The sequence below is a fragment of the Pinus tabuliformis genome, chromosome J (genome assembly GCF_031772625.1).
Source record: "Pinus tabuliformis cultivar Carrire ecotype Pingquan chromosome J, CPIR1, whole genome shotgun sequence".
Classification (NCBI taxonomy): Eukaryota; Viridiplantae; Streptophyta; class Pinopsida; order Pinales; family Pinaceae; genus Pinus; species Pinus tabuliformis.
Window position 1 is genome coordinate 56,889,487 of NC_142295.1, and position 17,205 is coordinate 56,906,691.

At 38.0% G+C, this 17,205-nt stretch overlaps 1 protein-coding gene across 1 annotated transcript; it reads right to left on the bottom strand.

Moving 5' to 3' along the window:
* Positions 1-9,115: 9,115 nt before the first annotated feature.
* Positions 9,116-10,953, bottom strand: LOC149225483 (cytochrome P450 77A3-like). Its single transcript, XM_089375098.1, has one exon. The coding sequence runs from the start codon at positions 10,910-10,912 to the stop codon at positions 9,398-9,400; it is 1,515 nt and encodes a 504-aa protein (XP_089231224.1). The 5' UTR covers positions 10,913-10,953; the 3' UTR covers positions 9,116-9,397.
* Positions 10,954-17,205: the final 6,252 nt, after the last annotated feature.

Here is a 17,205-nt window from a genome sequence, read left to right on the forward strand (position 1 = left end):
ACATTAAGAACAACACAGGAGATCGGTCTGAATTTAAATAAGGCCCAAAATAATAGATTACAACAAATTAACGAGCTAGATGAAATTAGGCTCTCAGCTCTTCAACACACTGCATTAATTCAACAACAGAGAGCAAAATGGCATGACGCCCTGATAAAAAAGAAAATCTTCCACGAAGGAGATTGGGCACTCCTATATGACTCCAGGTTTCAGGATTTTCCCGGAAACTTCAGACTTGATGGCTCAGACCATATGAAATACAGAAAGTGCATGACAATGGCACCATTGCTTTGACTACTATTGACGGATCTGGACATACCTTTAAATCAAATGGTCACCGAGTGCAACTGTACCATAAACCGCTTACTCGAGAATCCTTTTACCAGTAGCTACGGGAAGATTCAGATATGCACATTCTTTCTAAGGAAAATAACCCTTCCTCGGAATTGGTTCACTAAATAATCCCATTGTTCTTAAATTTTGTACATAAGTTTTTTTTTTCTTTTCTGCTTGTATAAACTATTTTCTGTACAGATTTTTGAATTTCTGCATTTTTTGCATTTTGTTGTTCCTTTCAGAAGGAACAATATTTCCGCCTTTTTGTTGTTCCTTTCCGAAAGAACAACACTTTTGCATTTTTCTATTCCTTTCCGAAGAAACAACATTTCCGCCTTTTTGCTGTTCCTTTCCAAAGGAACAACACTTTTGCATTTTGTTGTTCCTTTCCGAAGGAACATCATTTCCGCCTTTTTGCTGTTCCTTTCTGAAGGAACAACACTTTTGCATTTTGTTGTTCCTTTCCGAAGGAACAACATTTCCACCTTTTTGCTGTTCCTTTCCGAAGGAACAACACTTTTGCATTTTGTTGTTCCTTTCCAAAGGAACAACATTTCCACATTTTTGTTGTTCCTTTCCGAAGGAACAACACTTTTGCATTTTGCTGTTCCTTTCTGAAGGAACAACATTTCCAAAAACTGAACTACAAGATTTGCTATAAGTAGTATAGGTGCTGATAAATTTTTATTACCAAAAACGTGTAGTAGGACTACCTTTTGAACCAATCCTCAAGAATTAAAAAGAAGGAAACTTTTCGAAGTTTCTGTAGGAGGGAATCCGAATTAAAGAGCTTTCTGCTGGTTGAGCGGAATCATAGACAAATTTAAAAGGTAAATTTCATAACTGGTAGTTACGTAAATGAAAAACAATAAAATCATATAGAGGGTTTATGGGGCAGCGCTTAAGAGTAATAAAACGCTAGAGCCGACTTGGCCCCATCTTCCCAAGAGGGTCTGGAGATTAAGTGAGGACTTGCCAAAAAACCCTACTAGGGAAGAGGTCCTAGCAAGAACCTCGAACTGAGAATGTTACGACATACACTATTAATACATTACCCAACATTCTCCTAAAAGGACGGGTAACCAGATTTATTCAAGCTAGCAAACAGACTTATGCTATAAAAGATGACAAATACAGTGATGCATATACAGAATATCTTTAATAAAACAAGAGATCCCTATCATAAAATTGGCAAATGTGGAACTCAACTAGACCATCGAAAGGCAAGCTGATGAAGTAATTGCAAAAAATAATAAATCTAGAGAAAATTAGATACAAGTTATAAAACCAAGCAATTTATTGTGCTACATAAGAAGATTGCTCATTAAAAATTGTTCATCATTAAGTAGTGAAACCCGCATCATAAATATACAGAAGGAAAACTCGTCCTCAAACCCTGAAGCCGAAGCTTGGAAAGCAGTCCATCAACATCATAGAGGAATTACAAACTTCACATAAAATAATGCATGAAAGATGAGCAGCAAACGTGAAGTAGCCATAATCTCGGGTTCGCAGTCGAACCCTAAGCCTTCACTTGTTCAGGGTAGGAAAATTTAATTACATCTTAAAGAAAATCAGCAGAGGTAACCGCTTAAGAGGCAAGAACCCAAAATATAGCTTACACCAAGGATGTATCATTTCTACAGCGAGGAAATAACAAAACAGAACCGTTAGAGAGCCGAAGCTTTGACCCCAGGCATCCCAAGAGTAATTCCTTAACTGCAGCACAGTAATCCGGTGGTAAACCTTAACTGGAATAATGATGCAACCAAGAGGCTGATAAAGCAGCCTCACTTCGGACTTTGCCATGATTCCTGAGTCCATAACCTGAGCTCCTGTTAAGAAAACCAAAAAATAGTAACTAAGCATCATAATATTGCAACGATATTTGTGGCAAAAGAGAAATTGTCTACCCTGCTGGTGATAATTTACCTGAGTAGCTCCGACATGAAGCAACACCATAACCTTGCCTCTGAGACACGTTGCGGGTTGTAAAATCTGGTTGACAGACTAGCAACGGAATAAGGGAAACCGAAACGACGCCAAAGAGAAATGAAACATCAGAACAACTTGACTTCGCCCGAGAGAATGTGGTCAAATGCTAAAACAAGATCAACCGTCAGATAAGGTTCTCCATCATCCCACCGTCGATGAAGCGGGAGGCCTAAGGGTGGTAGCTGCAATGGTTATTACCTGCCCATGCCACGTCCCAGGACGGAGCAGGTCATTCAATGCCGAGTTCAAACAAATATCACTAGCTTAGTAGTGGAATTACAAATGTAACTTGTCAACAGAACTAGTGAGAATGCAAAAGACAACAAGCAATAAATGGAGAGGGGACACGAGGTCAGTGTGATTCAATGCTGGCACAAACCACGCTGGCACCCAAACCCAAATCCGAATGTACACCCACACTTCATACCAGATTGAATTAATGATGTGACTAATCTGTAATTATAAGCATTGTTAAATAATGCAACCAGAGTTAATGTTGTGACCCATCGATGTAACGTTAATTTTGCTAAAAGCCATTATAAAGTAATTTTTTTTTTTTTATGTTATGTAAAAAAATGTATGATGTGGAGACATCATATATATATATATATATATATATATATATATATATATATATATATATATATATATATATATATATATATATATATATATATATATATATATATTATTTGCAAGATATTATATTATGCTACAATATCTCTATCATATTAGGTTAGAAAGTGATTTTCTAAGAAAATATACATTTACATTAATTTTAATTTAAAATAATATTTAATAATTTAACTTTCAATATTTTTAATTAAATTTTATAGATTTTAAAATTTAATAATTTATATATATTTAGAGATCATGAGACAAAACTTAACAGGTATTACACATATAGAAATAGTTTCAAACACCCATACTGTCCATGAGCAAGATATCCAACAAGATATCCAGAGGTATCTCTCACATGAGACAACGACGTAACAGGTATTTCACAGAGAGCATTAGTTTCGAAAACCCATTATGCACATGAGAAAAATATCCAGAGAAACCCCTCACATGAGATAAGAATAATGCATACCCGAAAAATCAATTCAACACACCCATTGATCGATACCAAAATAGTACTTTAGAAAATACTAAATCTAACACTTAAAAAAGAAACCTTTATAGACACCCATTGATCAATACAAAAATAGTACTTTAGCAAATACTAAATCTAAAACTTAAAAAAGAAATCTTTATAGGTATCTTGTCACGAAACAATATTTTCCAGTGATTTAACAAGTGAATTTTTTAGACAATTGGATAATTGACCATGAGTTCTCCAACCCTGGTTATCCATTACATAGAATTCGACAAAAATACTTGACGAGCAGATACAGACGATGCTTCGCGTTGTGAAAAATGGTATTATATAGGCAAGGGAATAATTATGATGCTTCCTTTTTACGTGAGTATGGGGTAGTGTGTTAAATTTTATAGGCCCACTCAGCCTAAGTGGACCCATTGTTAATGAGACCTTGCCTCCAGATTTCATCAACTCGGTTAGTTTTCCAACTTTTGGAGACCTTGCCTTAAACCAAATGGGTCTGGCTCCCATTAATTTAAGTGCAAGTTGTTCCATCCAATATTCTGATCATTAATAATGATAAAAGAACCTTCTTGAAAATAGAATGGAACTTTCCTTTTTGCAAGATAGTAAATTGTATAGGGTCATTTAAGTAACTTAACAAAGTGCAACTACTTGCAAATTTAAAATGTTTAAAAGGATAAAATTTAATATTAGGTGGAAAAAAGAAAGAAAAAAATTAGAGCCAAGTATGCAAAAGTTAGGACATCCATCATAAAGGACCAAGAATGTAAAGTCGGTTGCAAGCAAATCATTGGAACTAATAAATGAACTATCAGTCAAAGTTTAAGCAGTCGTGCTTTCATATTAAGAGAATAAAGCAAGAAAGAGTGTTAAATGTAGCCAGCTATAAAGAAACACAAAATCACAAATTCATGGTGGCTGAGTGTAACTACACATTTTTTATAGCAAGGTATAAAATTTAGTGCCCGAAGCGATGAAAGCACTTCAGCCAAGAAGTTGTCCTACATTAACAATTTAAGAATTAAAACCAATGTTATACAGACAAAGAAAACCCCAAATTCAAGTACTGCAGGTCAATGTGACTTGAGTTATTTAACAAAAAAAATAACTACTCATAGCAGAAACATTTGGCCGAGAAGAATTATTTAACAAAAAAATTAATTTCCCACAGCAGAAACATTTATGGAAGAAGCTCCCTTTCAAAACCACATGTTGCAATCATAATTGGTAATATTTAATGCCCCAGAATGTTGTGAAAAATAGCAACCTTGCAAGGAAGAGTGAGAGGCCCCGTGAAATCGAACCCATATTCTTTATTTGCATCCTCCAATAGCATCCGAAAAAAGGGTGATTCACTGATTCAGTATTCATCACCAAATGGATGTGTTGGTATTATTCAACACCCCTAGAATGCTGACAAAAATAGAAACCTTGCAAGCCAGAGTGAGAGGCCCGAGGAAATGGAACCCATATTCTTTATTTGCATCCTATAACAACAACCAAAATAGAGGGTGATTCACCGATTCAATCTTCATCACAAAATGGACGTGATCCAGGACCACGGGGACCATGAAATAGCCATAAGGAACCACAATAGTACTGGTAGCCATGTTGTAGGAGTCCAGTGAATACCCACAATATGTTCATGGGTTATAATAAAGATCCACAAGATTACAAAAAAAAAGAAAACTGAACTACAAGATTTGCTATAAGTAGTATCGGTGCTGATAAATTTTTATTACCAGAAACGTGTAGTAGGACTACCTTTTGAACCAGTCCTCAAGACTTAACAAGAAGGAAACTTTTCGAAGTTTCTGTAGGAGGGAATCTGAATTAAAGAGCTTTCTGTTGGTCGAGCAAAATCATAGACAAATTTAAGAGGTAAATTTCATAACTGGTAGCTACGTAAATGAAAAACAAGAAAATCGTATAGAGGGTTTATGGGGTAGGGCTTAAGAGTAATCAAACCCTAGAGGCGACCTGGCCCCATCTTCCCGAGAGGGTCTGGAGATTAAGTGAGGACTTGCCAAAAAACCCTACCAGGGCAGAGGTCCTAGCAAGAACCTCGAACTGAGAACGTTGCGACAGACACTATTAATACATTACCCAACGTTCGCCTAAAAGGACGGGTAACTAGATTTATTCAAGCTAGAAAACAGACTTATGCTATAAAAGATGACATATACATTGATGCATATACAGAATATCTTTAATAAAACAAGAGATCCCTGTCATAAAATTGGCAAATGTGGAACTCAACTAGACCATCGAAAGGCAAGCTGATGAAGTAATTACAGAAAATAATAAATCTAGAGCAAATTAGATACAGGCTATAAAACCAAGCGATTTATCATGCTACATAAGAAGATTGCTCATTAAAAACTGTTCATCATTAAGTAGTGAAACCCGCATCATAAATATACAGAAGGACAACTCATTCTCAAACCTTGAAGCCGAAGCTTGGAAAGCAGTCCGTCAACATCATAGAGGAATTACAAACTTCACATAAAATGATGCATGAAAGATGAGCAGCAAACGCAAAGTACCCATAATCTCCAGTTCGCAGTCGAACCCTAAGCCTGAGAAAATTAGATACAGGCTATAAAACCAAGCAATTTATCATGCTACATAAGAAGATTGCTCATTAAAAATTGTTCATCATTAAGTAGTGAAACACGCATCATAAATATACAAAAGGACAACTCGTCCTCAAACCCTAAAGTCAAAGCTTGGAAAGTAGTCTGTCAACATCATAGAGGAATTACAAACTTCACATAAAAAAATGCATGAAAGATGAGCAGCAAACGTGAAGTAGCCATAATCTCGAGTTTGTAGTCGAACCCTAAGCCTTCACTTGTTCAGGGCAGGAAAATTTAATTACATCTTAAAGAAAATCAGCGGAGGTAACCACTTAAGAGGCACGAACCCCAAATATAGCTTACACCAAGGCTGTATCATTTCTACAGCGAGGAAATAACAAAACAGAACCCTTAGAGAGCCGAAGCTCTGACCCCAGGCATCCCAAGAGTAATTCCTTAACTGCAACACAGTAATCCGGTGGTAAACCTTACCTGGAATAATGATGCAACCCAGAGGTTGAGAAAGTGGCCTCACTTCGGACTTCGCCATGATTCCTGAGTCCATAGCTGAAGCTCCTGTCAAGAAAACCAAAAACCAGTGACTAAGCATCATAATATTGCAACAATCTTTGTGGCAAAAGAGAAATTGTCTACCCTGCTAGTGATAATTTACCTGAGCAGCTCTGGCATGAAGCAACACCATAACCTTGCCTCTGAGACACGCTGCGGGTTGCAAGATCTGGTTGAAAGACTAGCAACAGAAGAAGGGAAATCGGAACGGCGCCGAAGAGAAATGAAATAGCAGAACAACTCGGCTTCGCCCGAGAGAATGTGGTCAAATGCTAAAACAAGATCAGCCGTTGGATAAGTTTCTCCATCATCCCACCGTCGATGAAGCGAGAGGCCTAAGGGTGGTAGCTGCAATGGTTATGACCTGCCTGTGCCACGTACCAGGACGAAGCAAGGCATTCAATGCCGAGTTCAAACAAATATCTCTGACTTAGTAGTGGAATTACAAATGTAACTTGTCAATAGAATTGGTCAGAATGTGGGAGACAGCAAGCAATAAATGGAGAGGGGACGTGAGGTCAGTGTGATTCAATGCTGGCACAAACCACACTGACACCCAAACCCAAATCTGAATGTACAACCGCACTTCATACTAGATTGAATTAATGATGTGACTAATCTGTAATTATAAGCATTGTTAAATAGCACAACCAGAGTTAATGCTGTGACCCATGATGTAACCCATGATGTAACGTTAATGTTGCTAAAAGCCATTATAAAGTAAATTTTTTTACGCTATGTAAAAAAATGTATGATGTGGAGACATCATATATATATATATATATATATATATATATATATATATATATATATATATATAGATATATATATATATATTATTTGCAAGATATTATATTATTTTACAATATCTCTATCAGATTAGGTTAAAAATGATTTTCTAAGCAAATATACATTTACATTAATTTTAATTTAAAATAATATTTAATAATTTAATTTTCTATATTTTTAATTAAATTTTATATATTTTAAAATTCAATAATTTATATATATATTTTAAATATTTTTTATATTTAAAAATGATAATATCATTATGGAAACTATGTTAGTTTATTTTTATAGTGAATATAATTGTCAATTAATATAATATATATTTTACTATTTTATTTTAAATTTAAAATAATATTTAATAATCAAACTTAAATATGGTTGAAATTATCTTAATTTATATTTAAGATTAATATAATTCTCTATTAATATAGATATATAACTATTTTATTTTGAATTTAAAATAATATTTAATAATTATGTTTATATGTATATCTATATATATATATATATATTAAATTTCAAATAGTGATGAATATTTCAATTTATTTTATTGTTATGTTACAATATTTATATATTTATGTGTTTTCAAAATCAAGGTGGTGGAACATGTCAATATCAATTTTACATTACAATTAATAAAAATTACCCCTATTATATGTAAATTAACAAGGTTCCAAGGTTGTGGACCATGTCAATAGGCCTTCAAATTTCTAAGGTTATGGAGAATGCCAATAAGCCTTCAAATTTATTTAGTACTTTTATTCTGTTGAGATTCTAATAATGTAGAGCATATGAGAAGCCTCCAAAGTTCTAGAATGCCGGGAAATTTCATTTTAAGTTTATCAAATATTAAGAGTATAAAAAAGTATAACGTAAGCTTTCAAATTTTCGGTTGTTTTATGTTCATCAAATATTGGTATAAAAAAAGGTATAATTCATCAAATAAAAATTATGTGTTTTTCTTCTTTGTGTCATATGAAAAAAGTTTCTATTTTTAAGGATATAACTTTATTTCTTAATTGATTGGATATTTTTAATTCATAATATATTTGTAATTGAGATGAATTTAATGAAAGTAGATATATATAACTTTCAAGTTCAATTTTCAAACTTAAATTTTAAATAAACTTATATTACTAACCTAAGTAATAGATTTAGGAAAGGAAAATGGAAAAAAATGAAATGAAATAAATTAAAAAAGCAATTTGGATTTTCAACAATTAGTAATTAGTGATTATCCAAAAATTAAAACAAATTCACAATCTCAATTTAACAATTTTTCAAATTATTCAGCTCAAAAATATACTTAATCGTATCAATTTTACATTACAATTGATAAGAATTATGTCTATGTAAATTAACAAAATTTCAAAGCTGTGAAACTTGTCAATAAATTTATTTGGTACTTTTCTTCTGTTAAGCTTTTAATAATATACAGCATGTCAGAAGCCTAATGTAGAGTAAAGTATTTTTTTGCTCTATTTACGTTATTCAATTTATACCTTACTAAATAGTACGTAAATAATTGAGATAGACTGTCCCTAGAAAAGCAATCAATTACAACTAGTACAAACATGATGATGCGGCAGCAGCGGCGATGTGAATGTCTAATTGAAAAGGTGATAATTAAAATTCTTAACATTATATCTTTGCGCGTTCTTCCATATTACGTCAAAACATTAACCGCACAAAAGTTGATCTCTATCCATCATCAAGCACATCGAAATTCGACTGGCGGCCATGATAACAACGTGAAGACGATTATTTATTTAATTTATTGCAACACAAATTACAGGCTGAAGACAGTATCGATTCCTGACGCGCAAAAGATACCAAACTCCTCCGCACATATACGAGGAACACAAAGTTGTCAGCACATACGAAGAACACAACACATGTAATACTTAGATATATTTTTCTGGTTGTGACACTGGCATACCGGTTTTCACAGCACATGAGCGTGGCGCCCCTTCAATTATTGTATGCAATGTCACTTATTATATTTTGTAGACTACTCATACCATTATTTTCTGATTTCCTGTTCATCACGGGCTCTCTCCTTTATAATGGCGGGCAAAGGATGTTTCAGAACCATTGTCAATTCCTGCACCTCAGAAAGATCGACGGTCTCCCCTGCCTTACATTCCCATTTGAATTCCTGCACTAACCTTGCCGCGACGAGATGCATATGAAGCAGACCCAACTCTATACCGGGGCAAATCCTCCGCCCTGCGCTAAATGGCATCATCTTTAATTCCTTCGTTCCCGTCAAATCCACTTCCGCGCCCTCGTCTGCAAACCGCTCCGGCCTGAACGCCGACGGGTTCTGCCATGCTCCCGGATCGGTAGCAATGGCCGTAACAAAGAAGTTGACCCAAGCCTCGGTGGGAATGTCGTAACCGCCAAGTTGGCAAGGCTGAGAGACGGCGTGGGGCATGACGAAGTGGCCCGGAGGATGACACCTCAACGACTCCTTCACAACGGCGTGAAGAAACGGCATATGCTGCACGTCGGCCGACTCCACGGGTCTCCCCTTCCCCACGACGCCGACGATCTCGTCGTATAATCTTGCCTGAACGTCTTGCCGGATCACCAGATTCGCCATCAGCCATTGCAAGCAGGTGGCCGTAGTATCGGTGCCGGCGTGGATGAATTCCGAGCAGAGCGACACGAGATCGTCGTCTTCTAGTCTCCTGCTGTTGTCCACCGTCAGAGTGAACAACGAGTCCACGTACGCCCCGCCAGCAGCGCCGCGGCGGCCGTGTATGAGCGACAGCATCGTGTCACACTGCCGCCGACGGATCTCCGCCGCTCTCGCCCCGCGGCGGCGCTCAAAAATGCTCGGAACTGGAAGCAAGTACCTCGGACCAACGTGACCGCTCCCGGTGACCTCACGCGTAAGGTCCTGCAAGTTCCTAATCGTTTCCTCGTCGGGCTTGCTCCCAAACAGCATGTACACGATGATGCAGAATATGACGGAATATAATTTTTCTTCAACTTTCACCGCTCCACCGTTTTCCGCTGCTTCGTTCCTGAGGTTTCCCAGCAGGCGCCCGATGCTCCATTTCCTTGCGACATCGAAGGATTTGATTGCCGAAGAGGTGAGGCTTTGGATCACCAAATTCCGGCGGAGGCTCCGCCACAGAGGCCCGTAGGTGGCCGTGTTGATGTTGTGCTGGTTGCTGCTGAAAACTTTGCGCGTTCCGGCGAGGACCGGGCGGTAGGCGAAAGCGGGGCCGCTCTGGATGAGCGCCTCGTGGGCGAGCTCGCGCCCGGCGATATATATGCGAGGGGTGGTACCCATCCAGATGGTGAAGATGGGGCCGTATCTTTCATGGACCTTCTTCGCGAATACCTCGTATGTGTCGCCAGAAAATATTAGCTGAGGGAGGTTTCCTACAATCGGCCAAGCAAACGGGCCTGGCGGCAGCTTCTTATGCCGTGTGCTCTTCTTCCCTACGATCAATCGAGGGAGGATTAGAGAAATTACGAAAGCAACGAGAAACAGAATCGACTGAACGTCGCAGGGAATCGCCATGGAATTCCGAACGAATAAACAAGTCTTTCCGTGAAGATACATGTTCCTGAAAAACGGCACCCCTTTATACGTGAAAAAGGGAAACGCTAGCTGCCCTGGACCTGCGTTCAAATTATCAGGACTTTCACCATTTCAAACAACGTGCACCTGAATTCAAAGTATACGACACGGGCGCAGGACTTTCATCATTTTTTATCCAATCGGGATAAAACCTAACTCAGTGGGCGCAATTAATACTTCCAACTTTGATCTATCATCATAAATGCTAACTAACCATGATCCATCTCTTCAAATAACGTGCATTTAAATTTCAACGTATGATAGGAAATAATATAATTTTATATGCTGGATTATTAAAAATCTTTCAGCTATTTAAAATAAATATTTTTTACGGTTTTTTAATAATGGAATGGTAGTTTAACTACATTTAATTATGGTTAAAATAAAATTTGCCTTGGAAAAATAGAAAATATTTCTGTTACAAATATATATATTAGAGTACAAGTGTAGATATCTAAAAACTAAATTTAAGATAATATTTCATATGTTATATGTATTTTACTAGTGAATTTTTCAATTTTTTTGGTAATAATACACAAAATTTACATTCCATACTAATTAGATTTAGAATTTACAATCTTTCTCTTTGAGCAAGGAGAGCCGCTCTGGGGAAAGGTACATTATATTTGAATTAGGTATGTATTTAGAATTCACACACATAATTAGTTGAGTCTTTAAACCATTGAGTCACTAGATCTCTTTTTTATTTGATTTCTTTCACCTAGTTTTGTAGATGAGAAATTTCATCTTTAATTTAGTCCATTATAGTCCAAAGTTCAATCATCATATCCACTGTGGCTATAACACATATAATTATCCCTAATTATCTTGTTGCATCGATAGAGGTCTTGCTCCATCTTGTAACTATATGCTCACTTGACATTGTCTTCTCAAGCTTCTGATTCCAAATGATATAGACATTAAGATAAACCAAGGATACATATGAAGCAAATAAATTTCCCTCTATGAAAATTAGATTCCACTTATACTAGAGTTTCTCTTGTTGTGTGAGAAGAACTCCCTTGGATTTGTTTCTTAGCCTATCCCCTATTTTCCCTAAGTTGATATTATTGTCGCGCACTGTCACCTTATAATTCCACATACGCATATGTAAAAACCACTTATCAATCAGTATTACACAAAAAGTTTCTAGATTTCCCTTTTGCTATATGGAAATCAAATGCAATGGAGTTCCATCTTCCTAAGTCTCCTTAGCTACCTTCCTCCCATGATCAATGATTATTTCGGCATTCCTTCCTATATCTTTGTGAGAGAGAGAACATAGAACTTCCTCGTGGCTATCAATTCCTCGTAGGAGATCATAAAGTTCCATTAAGACCACTAACAACATCCATATGCTTCCTCCCGCAACACCAACATGAGAAAGATTCAAATATGCAAATTAGTGTTTCTAAATGGTGTAGGTACAAATTCACTATTTCTTAATGTATTGGCCCCTCATCATTCATGGAAATGACTACAAAATCCATCAAAATCCCCTATACTTTCATATAATCTCCTACATAGATAACCATCCACCAACACAACTGATGAAGAAGACATTGGATGCACTTTACAACTCCACTGCATGAGATTGTGATGTGACTTATCATGCCCAAAGCCTTGATGAACCCCCCCCCGCGCCCCTTTTCCCTATACTATAAACATTGACTTAATCATAATTAATATGTGTTGATTGGGGAATAGAGAAATATTAATCCAGGTGGATATTGGTGGCCATCCGCCTATTCCACTTGGATCCCCACCATTGTTTCTTTCAATTTTTCAGTTTCCTTAATTGTAGCACAATTTACTATTTTTTGTACTTTTTCGGGTCCTCAACTTCATGAGCTGTTTTGAGGCCTTAAACGATGTTTTTTTCGAAAATCACTTGGTGGTGAATACAAGGTTTTATCTTAGTATTCCTTCTCAATAGTTATAGTCCTCCAATAGATCTTTCTAATGAGGTATCATGCGTGTCAAATAGAGATCGTATGCCAAAGTTACAACCCCGGGAAGTTGATGTACCAATTTACCCCAATGGGACCCATAGTTTGGTGTTTCATCTCCTAGGGTTAGGTTTTTGGATGTTTGGAGTTTTCTATTATTTCTTAATCATAAATAGGCCTTTAAGATGCATTGTAACACAGTTCAGAGGCATGTAGCCGCCACATCTCTTCTTAGAGATAAGCTACCATTGCCTGAGCTAATTTTTTTCCATTCTGTATATAAGCATATTTCAGTTATTTGATATTAATGAAATGAAGTTTTATTTTTGTTGCATCTCTGTGTTTATGGTTATATCTGTAATTTGTTGTGTTCCTGTTTAAATTTGGATCAGTGGTATTAGAGTGGTCTTCTCTTTCTCCATCCTTCTTTGCATGTCCCTAACGAGGTCGGGGTATAAAGAGTTAGGGCTCGTTCTGGTTGAACCTTTGCAAAATCAGTCTCGCAAACCCCGACGCTCGCCCATGGGGGAAGAAAAGAAAGACGAGGGAGTAGGAGATCCTATCAAAATATTGCTCGAGGAGGCCCTTGAGAAACAAAGGAACGCGATGATGGATAACTTTGCCCAGATCCTTCAACGGTTGCTCACCAACGGTGCATCCACTTCCAACAGCCAGTCTGGAGGCGCCTCTCCTTTTAAGGTACAATTAAATTTTGACAGTCCCATATTTGATATAGAAGAAGGATGGGACTTGGAGACTCTGTATTGACTATCGGGCGCTGAACAAGATCACTGTCCAGAATAGGTACCCGATTCCATGGATTGATGACCTTCTGGACCAACTCAAGGGGGGGAAATATTTCAGTAAGATCGACTTGAAGTTTGGGTATCACCAAGTACCAATTGAACCCTCTGATGTGTGGAAGGTTGTCTTCAAAGCCAAGGAGGGCCTTTTCGAATGGCTAGTTATGTGTTTCGGGTTGACGAATGCTTCTGCAACCTTCATGAGGTTGATGGATGACATATTCCGGCCATTCACCAACTCATTTGTATTGGTATACTTGGATGACATCCTGATCTTTAGCCAGAGTTTTGAAGAGCAGCTCCACCATATCCGACAGGTTCTCTAAACATTGCGACAACACAAGCTGTGTACCAATTTGGAGAAATGCACTTTTGGCATGACCTAAGTTCAGTATCTGGGATACATTATTGATAAACACGGGGGGTGCATGTGGATCCAGCCAAGATACAAGTCATTCAGGATTGGCCAGGCCCAACCACTCTAACATAGTTCCACAACTTTTTGGGTCTTGCCAATTACTACTGCATGTTCATGTTGGGGTTCTCTCATATCACTTAGCCCTTGAGTCAAGTCACCAAGGGAGGAGTGAAAGAAAAATTATTTTTGTTTGAATCTCAAGAGAAGGCGTTCGCAGAGTTGAAACATCGCCTCTGCTCTGCATGAGTGCTCACATTACCAGAATTTCAACAACCATGTGAGATCAAGATAGATGCCTCTAACTATGTTATTGGGGCAGTCCTTACTCAACAGGGGCATCCAATAGCATATCACAGTGAGACACTTTCAGACATAGTCCATAAGTATCCCACTTATGACAAAGAGACGTATTCCATTGTGCAAGCCTGCTGACAATGGAAGCATTACATTTTGAGGAAGGAAATAGTCATCCACACAGACCACCGACCCCTGTAGTTCATACAGACACAAGGGAAGTTGTAGAATGATCACCATCAAAAGTGGCCCACATACCTGCAACAGTTCCATTTGAATATCAAGTACAACAAGGGAAGCACCAATTTACAGACTGCCTCATTCGACCACCAATCATGGCGTTAACCACTGTGCTCAACTCTTGTGGGCACAAGACTTTTGATTGGCCACTTCTCTACAAAAGTGACCCAGAATTCAGCCACACATACCAGACGCTCTTGGAGGGTCCTCAAGTTCCATATTTTCACCTCTAGGATGCACTGTTATGCCACCTGGGATACGTTTGTGTTCCTTTAAGTGAGCGTGCCAAGATGAATTGGGAAGTGCACTACAATCAGGTCGCTGGGCATTTCGGGGTCGAGAAAATAGTGGAAGTACTACAGAAGTATTTCTATTGGTTGAATCTTTGATAGGATGTCAAGAAGTACATAAGATCCTGCACTACCTATGCCATTACTAAATCGACCATCAAGAAGTAAGGCCTATATACTCCGCTTCCTACCCCTAGTCGACCTTGGGAATACATCTCCATGGATTACATATCGGGCCTTCATTCTACTATGCATGGTAACAACTATGCTTTTGTGGTTGTCGACAGATTCTCAAAGATGGTCATTATGGCGTCCTACAAGAAGAATATCATAGCAGAAGCCACTGATAAACTCTTCTTTAAACTAGTGTGGGTACACTTTGCGATCCCATAGTTTATTGTCTCAGATTGGGACAGTAGGTTCATCAGTACATTTTGGTCCAGTCTCTAGTCGATGCTGGAAACCAATCTTAGTAAGTCCATAGCTTTCCATCCCCAAACTAATGGCTAGACAGAGGTTGTCAACATGATGATCATGCACATTCTCTACATGTACAACTCAAAGCATACACACACATGGGATGAGAGCCTCCCCTATGTCCAACACAACTATAACCGGGCTCTCCATAGCTCGACTAGCCATAACCCTTTTCAAGTGGGCTTGGGATTCCAACCACTATGTCCCATTGATGTGGCCATACCATTTGGAGCTACTTAGGAAGATGTGTCTCATGTCCAATCTGAAGCCGAAAAGGAAAATAACTTCATCGAGCACATCCACCATCAGGTCCATGACATTCTGGAGAAATAAAATACCAAGTACAAGCATTGACATGATCAACATCGGGTGCCACACAAGTTTCATGTGGGTGACAAAGTCTCGTTGCATTTGCAGAAGGAACGCCTTACCAGATCCTATTGGAAACTCATACCACTTCGATATGGTCCTTACACCATTACCAAGGCTATGGGAGACAATGCATTTGAGCTCATCATTCCCCCACTCCTTGGCCTGCACCTAGTGTTCGATGTGGACCGCCTTCAACCATACTTCGCACCATTGCTGGGCACATCAGACATTGTAGAATAGCTCACACCTAAAGAGTTAAATCCAGACTGCATGGAATAAGCCACAATTGATCAGATCATGGAGACACAGATCAAGAACACCTAATAGCAAAGGATCCAACTATATTGAGTTGTCAAAGTAGACAAACTACTTCACCAGGTGTTATCGGGAAAACTAGTGTCCATTCATAGTTGCTAGTCCCACTAAGACGGGTAGCTATCTTAGAAACAAACAAACTAAAGTCACTTGTGTCTTCCTTTAAGAGAGATAGATGAGAAAGAAGCAGAGAGTACCAACTTCAGTCTTTTGCTTGGCTCCTTGCTTGTTTCCTTTCCCCTTTGACAAAACTTCACCACTCTTTCCTCACTTGTCCCGCTTCAAAGAACACCTGTAGAGTCAAAGCAGCATAATACCATCAAAGCATAGAGATCTATAACCATAAACAATATAGGATCAAATGTTTATTAACCATACAAATGCATACACAAATACAAGATTCAGAGATACACAAGCATATGGAGGAAAACTCAAATAGCTTTATTGATAGAAGTAGTAGAAGAGAGGATTACAATCCATTGGTCTGACCTAGTGCCATCCTCCTAGCATGAAAGCCCTCTTCACCTCATGAAAAGCTTAGATCACCCAACAATACAATGTTGCACAGAGAAACCAACAACACTTCCTTACAAAATACAAAATTCCAGCCTCTGGATCTCTAGGATGAGGGATCCATGTATAGATGTGTGCAGGTGGGTGAGTCAGCTTCTGGGGTTTTGATTAGTGTCATCTCTCTGATATTTTTTGGTTCCTCTTGGAGATTTCATGATCTCTTACTCATCCCTGGGCGAATTTAGAGAGGCAAGTGTCAAATGGGCAGTTTCTAGAAGATTCTTTGGGTTTCCACCTAGTCAACTGCCTTTGCCATTTGTCTTCTCTCGCTCACTGCACCCTACAGAAGGGATTTTCAGTATGCATCACACTTTTTTCATGTGGCAGGTGAGCTGCATTGCACCTTTAGCACTGAGCAGCCTGTATGGTCTTGTTTTGACCAGTTCTGAGCAGTTTTTCATGGAGAACTTTTGGGAGATGATGTAATCAGTTGACCTTGCTTCTTTAGGGTATGAAACAACACTTTTAGGGACTTAGAAGCCCTTGCTTTATGGACATATGT

Coding starts and splice junctions, on each gene's coding strand:
- LOC149225483 (XM_089375098.1), bottom strand. CDS start 10,912: ATGGCGATTCCCTGCGACGTTCAGTCGATTCTGTTTCTCGTTGCTTTC.